General features: G+C 37.9%; 1 protein-coding gene across 1 annotated transcript in view; it reads right to left on the bottom strand.

The window, feature by feature from the left end:
- Positions 1–246: 246 nt before the first annotated feature.
- The window catches only part of mpp3b (membrane protein, palmitoylated 3b (MAGUK p55 subfamily member 3)), a 29,623-nt gene continuing 21,005 nt past the window's right edge, over positions 247–8,864 (bottom strand). Inside the window, exons 12-21 of the mRNA XM_036571749.1 lie at positions 8,729–8,749; positions 8,038–8,079; positions 6,077–6,142; positions 5,596–5,757; positions 5,028–5,108; positions 4,712–4,805; positions 4,447–4,555; positions 2,608–2,736; positions 1,898–2,105; positions 247–544 (exon numbers count right to left, since the gene is read on the bottom strand). Of these exons, the coding sequence (XP_036427642.1) occupies positions 1,926–2,105; positions 2,608–2,736; positions 4,447–4,555; positions 4,712–4,805; positions 5,028–5,108; positions 5,596–5,757; positions 6,077–6,142; positions 8,038–8,079; positions 8,729–8,749 (884 nt within the window). The 3' untranslated portion in view covers positions 247–544; positions 1,898–1,925. The remainder of the gene's footprint in view (positions 545–1,897; positions 2,106–2,607; positions 2,737–4,446; positions 4,556–4,711; positions 4,806–5,027; positions 5,109–5,595; positions 5,758–6,076; positions 6,143–8,037; positions 8,080–8,728; positions 8,750–8,864) is intronic.

Here is an 8,864-nt window from a genome sequence, read left to right as displayed (position 1 = left end):
TAAAATAAAGTAGCTAGCACAGCAGTCATCATTTCAGTTTTAGCAGAATACAGGTTACAAAAACATTAATAATCAAATAATAATAAATAAAAAATAGTTCAATAAAGTCAATTTTTATACAGAAAATGAATCATGGACTTAACTGCAAATATATATATATATATATATATATATATATATATATATATATACTAACACCATCATTTACATTCTGCTAAATATAAACAGTCATTACAGAACGATGGAGTACAAAAAGTCAGAAGAGACCTTCATGATGAAGTGGCTTTGAGTGATATGCAGTAAACAGCACATATTCACATGGCTACAGTAATCAGTCTTGGCCTCTTAGTTTTCTGAATCTGAACACAAAAAGCTGTGAAAGGCGCAGTCAGGAGTATTATTTGTGTCTCCATGGATGCAGATTGTACATGTGGTAATTCATGCAAGTCCTAGCAACCAATATGTTCCACAGGTTTAATTTAACTGCAGGTGTCCAAAAGCGTTTCACTGTAGACGGTCAAATGCTCCATTTCTGTTGCTTCACCTGAAATAGAACAAGGCGGAGGAAACAGAAGCAGGTGCCTGAATATCAGCGTTCTGTTCGTGACTGGGTTACACACTGCAAAAAATGGCATCTTGTCAAGTAAAATTAGCTGAAATCTAGTTGATATATCTATCTCTCATTTTGAGGTGTGTGTAGAAGTACTGTAAGATTATCTGTCATATTTCTATACATTTTGTACGTTTTAAGTCATTTTATCAAGTAAAATTATCTCACTCTCACCAGATATTTGCTTGTTTGAAGCATTTCCTATAGCAAATGAAATTATCTGTCAATATACTAAGATCATTTTACCCGACAACAAGTAAACAATGTCTAGAAATAAAAAAAAATAAACGATTTAAAGATGTAAAAAGATTTAAGATAATTTTACTTGCCACGATACCATTTTTTTGCAGTGCAGTCCTGTAGTCCACCTGTGGTGCACAGTTTCATGTTTTACTTACTCAAACAACACCTGATTCTGTTCTAGAATGACTTCATTAGCTGTGAAATGACTGAGGTGCACAGAGTGCAGTATAGGTGACCATCAAGACTGGAGGCAAACATTATGTTGTGATGCATTTCAGATGGCTTTTGTCAATGCTGTAACATCAGAACATTATCACATCACTAAATTGTGACTGCCAGTTTTTTGTGCTTGGCTAATCATCATCAACCGGTATTTTTCATGTGAACAATACCTGCAGTACTGTGCAAACATCAGTGATCCCAATTCATTTATTTACTCAAAGTGGCCATTAAGTACAAGTTATTACTTTTTCAGGATAAAGGAGATTAAATTCCTTGCATAAGGAAAGGGGAAAGTCAAAGGAAAACAAGTGAAAAAACAGGAGTTTTGCCAAACTGGAATAATTACTAAAAGATGAAAGAGAAAATGGGACGAATTAATATTATTAGCCTGTATTTAGTTTCTTTTAGGCTTTTGTGTATTTTTCTGTGAAATATATGATTTCTGCTCTTTTTCCTGTTGCTGAAAAAGGAATAATATGTTACTAATGACAAAGTACTGCAAATGGACCTATGACATCACTTACTGCTGTTTACTGGTAGGGCCTGTCTACTCAATAGAGGTAGTCTTCATATTACAATCATTTATGAACGTGATACATTGACTGACTGCAGTGATACATTTACCAATAATGCATTGTTTGCCATCTTTGTCTGCTATGCTTGTGTGGAATCAGAGACTGTACTGGCTAACAAAATCGGAACTTGCCTGAGTTTACCACTTTACAACTGTCTTTACACCAGTGTCAGCCATTTGAATGCAGCTTCCTTGTGGTGAACACACAAACTGATAACTATGAATTCACAAGGACCTTCCCAACGCACCATCAGAGGACGCGGTGTAGTCAGAGAGTCACGGCCGGACCCAGCTGACTGGCACCCACTGCGGTTCCCTTTCCAGCCGCTCCAGAATATTCCTCAGATCCACACAGGCACTGACAGAGTCCTCTTTCACCATGACCCTGTCCACCAGGTGGCCGTACTGCTGCTCCATCTGTTCTGCTGAGTGACGCATCTCTGCCAGTTCTTCATCCTTTACACAGTGAGAGTGAGAAATCAGCTGGTCACATAAACAAAAGAGACAAAGCAGACTTCTGCTCTTCACCCATTTTATTGGCCATTTCTGCCTTTTAGTCTACTCCTGTCTTTTACTGAGAAAAGGAAATTCAAACAAATAAGCTACTGCTCTCAGAAAAATAGACTGACCACCCCAGAGTCCAAACCACAACATCATTTAAATGTGTTTGGGATTACTTGGATCGTAAGAAGCAGAAAAAACGTCTAAGACTAAAACAAGTATACTGAAAATAATGGAAGCTGTAATGAAGGCAAAGAGTGGACACACTAAATAATAAACAAATGATATTATATTTAGTTGTTGGGGCTTCTGTATAATTTACTTTTACTTGTTTTTTTTTTTCTTTTTCCCTAATGGCAGTTCTGACTGTAAATTAAATAAATGGAAGATGGATTTGCACAAGCCTGTTTTTGTGTCTGGGAGATACTGATGTATAGTAAAATATAAAGGCTCTGACCGTGATCTGACCATTGTCACCACCTCCTGGTGATGTAGCTGTGCTGTGCTGGCGGCAATCCTCAGGTAGGTGCGGCTTCACAAATATCACATAGGGCTTAAACTCTGCTGTACGCAAGATCTTCAGAGCCTGATGAACAAAATAGCATGAGAATATTGTGAGTGCATATGTACTATGATATAGTGGAATGTGAGCACACACTTTCACACAATAGGACCTTTTCACAAGAAACAGAAGTGCATAAACGCTGGATAAGTTCCGTTATTGCCTTATGAACAGTTATTAACCTTAGAAGTATAGACAGTTGTATCACTTCAGCTCACCACAGAAAGGTGTGTCACTTTATATTTGTCATAGTTGCCAAGATCTGAATTCTAGGATGTGTCCAGAATGGCTGGAGAACACCAAACACACAACAATGTGGGAGTCCAAACTTAATATAGGACATAAGTGCTTCATAGAAAAATTCCTTCACAGCTATTAAAGTACAATAACATCAGCTAATGTCTACAAAGTGATGAATCGATGAATAGGTGAAATAACTATAACCAAAATGCTATGTGGGCCACGTTAGTTGGCTTGCTAACAATAAACTAATTGGCAAAACGCTAAACACACACACTTGTCAGCGGAGGGACATGCCAGTGTTTTAACAATTTGTCCTACCCATCAAATGGTCCTAGTGAGCATGCACGTCATTACTATAGCATAGTAAAATAACGTTTCAAACATTTTGTTGTGTTTTCAATGTTAATTCAGTACAGACTCAGCTTAATATTATTACTCACTCCCTGATAATGTGATTTAGGCGATCAAAATATCCTAATTATTCTTTTAATACTGGCAATGTTTTCTTATAAGGAGATTTAGGCTATCAAACTATCCTACCTATACATTTCGGTGCTGGTAGCATTTTCAGCAATCAAAATATCCTACCTTTATGTAGAACGCTACCTAAAAATATTCAGTATGGAAGGACATTTCGACATGGTAGCACAATTTGTCAGAACACTGGGTCGTCATGTTCCATAGCGCCACTGTAGGTACCTCATAAATCTGCCACTTGCAGATTAATGAGGTACCTTAATGACCACAGCAGTTTCATGAGAAGCCTTTCAGACATGAATATGGAAAAACAAAAGAGCATTGAATGGTGCCTGAATGCTAAATGAAACCCAAATATACAAAATGAAAACTTGATATTTAAGTGATTATGAATGTATAAAAAGAAAATTAGAGAACATTAAATGAAAAACTGAATATATGGAATGTAAACCTAAGAATATTGAATACAAAAACTGAAAAATATGTACACAAATGTCAGTGACCCCCCATTCATTTATTTGACTTCCAGGCAATACCATTAATTACAGGTTAATTATTTTTTTGTGTCAGGGAAAAAAGTCCTTTGTTCTGAGAACACCAGCAGTTTCTTTGTGTGATTCGTGAATTTTCCTCTTGATTTTCTCCTATATCTGAAAAATGAAAGTCTCATTTTCTCTACACTTTTTATTAATTATTTGAACTCCAGTTTTGGAAACTTATATCGAATATCCTCAAAAATATCTCCTGGAAAATGAATAACTTGTCAGCTAATAACATTTCAAACGTTAAAGCAGTTGGTAGTTTATAAGGTTTTGCTAGGCCATTGCTTTGGTTTTCCAGGTAGTTGCTAAGGTGTTCCTACAAGGTTGCTATAGTGCTGTTATTGAAGTGTTAGGCCATTGTTACGGTATCCCAGGTAGTTTCTAAGTTTATATATAATTATTCATTATAATTACTATAAAATTATATATAATAGAATAATAGAATAAACTCAATACTAATAATAATTCTCACCTCAGGTTGTACATCCACCAGACACATTTTGTTTTTGGCCAGTACACTACGGATGGACTCCAGACTCGTCCCGTACAGGTTATCTTTATACTCCCCATACTCAATGAACCTGAAATAGTGGAGCAGATGGAAGCTGAACTGAAAGCTTAATGGGACAATGCAGTCAGTGTACATTTACTCACATGATATATTGTGCTTTGCAGGCTTTACAAGTTAATGGACCAAAACTCTGAAAGTGTCTTATAAATGCCTCAGGAGAACACACTTGTTACTCTGAATGTCTGCCTCGAAGCCTTGCTTGGAGATGAAATGGTACTCCACGCCCTCTTTTTCATGGCTCTTCCTGAGTCGGGTGGTGTCTGTCAGAATACATTTCCACAGTGAGCCTCAGTGAGCCTTCACATATGGAGTTTAGCTCTTATCACTGCAGTTCACATGAAAGACATTCCTGGTTAGTTCATGAATTATACCAGTGAGGATAAGACTCTGCCCTTCTGCCCAGAGAATGGTTCTCATCTGTCCAGCTCTTTAATGGACCCAGCCAAGGCCAGAGGTTTTCTGAGAAGTAAAAGTGGACTCACGTGGAACGGCTACTCCATAGCGGTGAGGGTTCTCTGCAATCATTTTTTGTTTCAGTTCATTGATCCGAGCCCCAAGAGACCCTAAAGAGAGAGAAGGAAAGAAAGAGAGAGAGAGAGAGAGAGAGAGAGAAAGAATTAAATACCGTGCCTCCATCTGAAGGCATAAACACACAATTGTGTCCCAATTACACTTAACACTAATTCTAAATAGAAAAAATATGGACATACTATAACTAATGAATGTACAAAACATTAAGTTAGTTTTTTTTAAAGGCCCATATCCTGTATTTTACTTGTACTTATTTTTTCTACTGGTAGATACTTTTGCTTGTTTAAAGCATTATTTCTTGCCAAAGCTACATTACCTGTCAGTATATGAAGACAGTTACACTAAAAACACTTAAAACAAGTAAAAGTGTCTATAAATAACTTAAAGAACCATAGAATATTCTTACAACGAACTCATACTGAGAAACATTAGCTATACTGACTACATTTAAGATGTTTTCACTTTCCAAAATATCATTTTTTGCAGTGTGGCTAAGATTGAGACTGTCTTTATTCTTACCGATCAGCACCACCAGCCTGGGTTTCTCTGAAGGCTTCTGCTGATACCGTGTCACCTCTTCATAGGTGACAAACTCAGCTTCTCCAGATTCTGCAGGCCGAGACTCTCCAGGAGAACTCTGTCGGTCCTTACGGCTCAAACGGAAACTTCTCCTGAGACCAGCTGAAATCCACAATGGGATGGTATTTTTAAGGACACTCATTTGGATTCCTTTGCAAAACCATAAGCTTACTAAGGGAAACGCAAAAACATACTGGTAACAGGACAAGTGTGAGGGATGGGAATCAGAGGAATGTGAAAACAAAAAATCAATATGGAAGTGCCACCAGTCTATTTTAACCTCTACTCTGAAGGTGTACTTGCTTGCTGGCAATGTTTTCTCATACAGCATCAAGATTACTACATATACCTTTTTGAAAAACTGTCCACACATCAAAAACGGCACTCAAGCTTGCACACATGAAGAAATGGGGAGTGGTACCTGAATAGAACTCCCAGGAAAAGGCCTGGCCACAGGAGGGCACCACCGCCTTACACTTCGGAGAAACTACAACTAGTGTTAGACTGTCATACATCCAACAATGCTTCATTTGGACCAGCAGCACAAGCTAGCAGCCATGCCAGAGACTGTGTCACAGGTTCATAAGCCAAGCTCCTCCTAGCTAAAGCAGCCAGCTCCCCAAAGCATGAAAGTGCAGCAGCACGCTGAGGCAAACTTCCTCCACTCACGGCACGCACACTGACACTGAGAGGCAACACCAAAGGCAGACAGCAAGGCATCCAGAGTCACACAGTCACACTGTAGTTCTGGAAGAACTACAGGCCAGGCTGGAAGGATGTTTTGCATTGAAGGTACCATGAGACACAGCACAGTTAAGCCTCACAGAGCAAGGAATAGTCACATAATTCATACAGCAATTTCGCTTAAAACACACTCCAGCATTTTCAACCTAATCTCTATCTGCCGCATCTGCCGTAGGTAGTCGATTACCAGGGGCAATAACTTTGTTGTTTTTTTCTGTATTTTCGAAAGCACAGAAAACCTGTTCACTTGATACGCAATCATAATAAAAAGCCTCTGACCAGCTGAATTTTGTTAGTGGAATACATTTTATTAGTGGGGAAACCCCTACAATTATTTATAATTGTAATTATTTCTGTGAAGCAAAAAAAAAATAATGATTTCTGTAATTTTAGTGTAGTATAATCGTTGTTTGTTTTAAAGAAAAAAAATTAGATAATTTTCTGATGAACGCGTTTCAATAATTTAATCTCTTTATTTAGAAGAAAAATGAAATGATTTCAACAATCAAGTAAGATAAATTCTACAATAGTTGCAGTAATACTCTTATTTTATTGTTAAATAAAAAAAAAAACATTAGTGATAAAATAGAGGAGTTAAATTCTTGAAATGCCCACAGAAAATTATCCAAGTAGGATTTTTTTCTCTATGGGATCTAGGTACACATAGCCATCAACCTCTCCAGCTTGTCAGGAGCTGAACTGAATGTCTAATGTATCTGATTAACCACTGACATAATTAGCAACAAATAGTGGTTTAGTCTAGTGCAGTGGTTACTAACCCTCCAACACACCTCATTCAGCTAATTACAGATTCTTGAAGACAATAATTAGATGGATCAGGTGACATCGATTAGGGTTGGAGCCAAAGACTCCAGGAACAGGGTAGGTAATCATTGCTCTGGTGATTTACAATGAGTGGGACTAATTTTGTAAGAAAAAGAAACGTAACTCTGGGCCTCCAAAGTTGTAGATACATTATTAACTGTCAGTATGAGCTGTAGCTTAAATGCGTTTCAGTCAGTTATTAGAACTAGAAAATAACGGCAGCACTTTACAGTAAAGAGTCCTGGCATAAAGAGCTTTGGTAAGCTTTGGTAAGACATTCTCTCCTACCTGCCCCATAGTACAAACTGCATCGTTAGACTGTAATGGCTGTAGTTTTGAATTTGTGTTATATAGTCAAGAAATCCATCAACTGCCAAGTGGCTCCTATAATAAGTCAATTGATTTTCTGTTATTTTATTGAGTACAGGAAAATATGATTAAATTATTGTGTGGTAATCTACTGTACTGTACTGCACAGATGCGTCAGATAGAGATTAATCTTAGGAATGCGGGAGTATTTCAAACACAGAAGATGAGGTAATTAGTCAGTCAGCAGCTAGGGAGAAGTATCATTTCCGCATGTCTTTCATAACTTTCCCCCAGCTGTTGACTGTCTTGTTACCCTGTTACAACCCTGTTACCAGCCTATATGTGTGATGTATTATGCAAAACAGACGCCATGTGAATGAGGTAAACGACACATATGATAATAGAGCTTCACTCTCACGCCACCCAGCAGCACCATATGCCAAAGCCACATCCAGCGTGTGTGTGTGCGCATGTGTTTGTGTGTGTTGAGGTGCTTTGCCTCACCTACGTGCTGTCCACTGCTACTGCCCTCACAGTCACAATCCTCTACAGGGAAAGGAGAGAGGAGGGGAGAGCAGGAAAGGGAGAATCAGTGAGGAGGTGGAACAAACAAAGGAATAGAGGCAGGCAGCGAGAGAGGGGGCTGAGGCTCAGAGACGGCACGGACAACACACATTTACTAAAGATACACTACCTGTCAAAAGTTTGGGGGCACCTGAGCATTTCAAAAATGTTTTTAATACAGATGTGCATGTTTTCTTTTTTGGGCTGCAATAACTTCAAGGCACCATATCCTGTATTTTTCTTGTATTTTTTCCATATAACATTTGTGTGCATATTTCTATGTTCCAGTAATTCAGTTTTTATCATTTTAGTATTAAGACAGGCTGTTACTGTGCCTTTAAGGCCCTTTTTACACATAGAAGAAAATACATTACTTATAGTTTTATCAGTAACTTTCAGGCTTTTATACAGCCAACCAGTGGGCCTGATACATCAGATTAACCAGTAGCATAGTAACATTCAGGGTTGAATAAGGTTTGAATATTGCAGACTGCTCTGTTGCAGCCATAAATATAAACAGAAACACGATTCATGACAACATGAGTGTCTAGGCCTTTTTTAGCATTATATTGTAAATATAAGGACCTTCTGTGTTTTTTTAATTTTTTTATTTATCCCATATCTCACATACCTTTATCACAAGCTTGATCGTCTGTGGCAAGCAGAGTGGAAAAACAAACAGCACAACTTAAGCATTTGCAGCTGGACAAGACTGGAAGCATTATTGCCACTGTGGGGTAAAGTGACCATAACGAGATTAACCGATG

This window comes from Colossoma macropomum, unplaced genomic scaffold (assembly GCF_904425465.1).
Source record: "Colossoma macropomum unplaced genomic scaffold, Colossoma_macropomum, whole genome shotgun sequence".
NCBI lineage: Eukaryota > Metazoa > Chordata > Actinopteri > Characiformes > Serrasalmidae > Colossoma > Colossoma macropomum.
The sequence above is the reverse complement of the archived record's forward strand: the minus strand, read 5'-3'. Positions and strand labels throughout refer to the sequence as shown.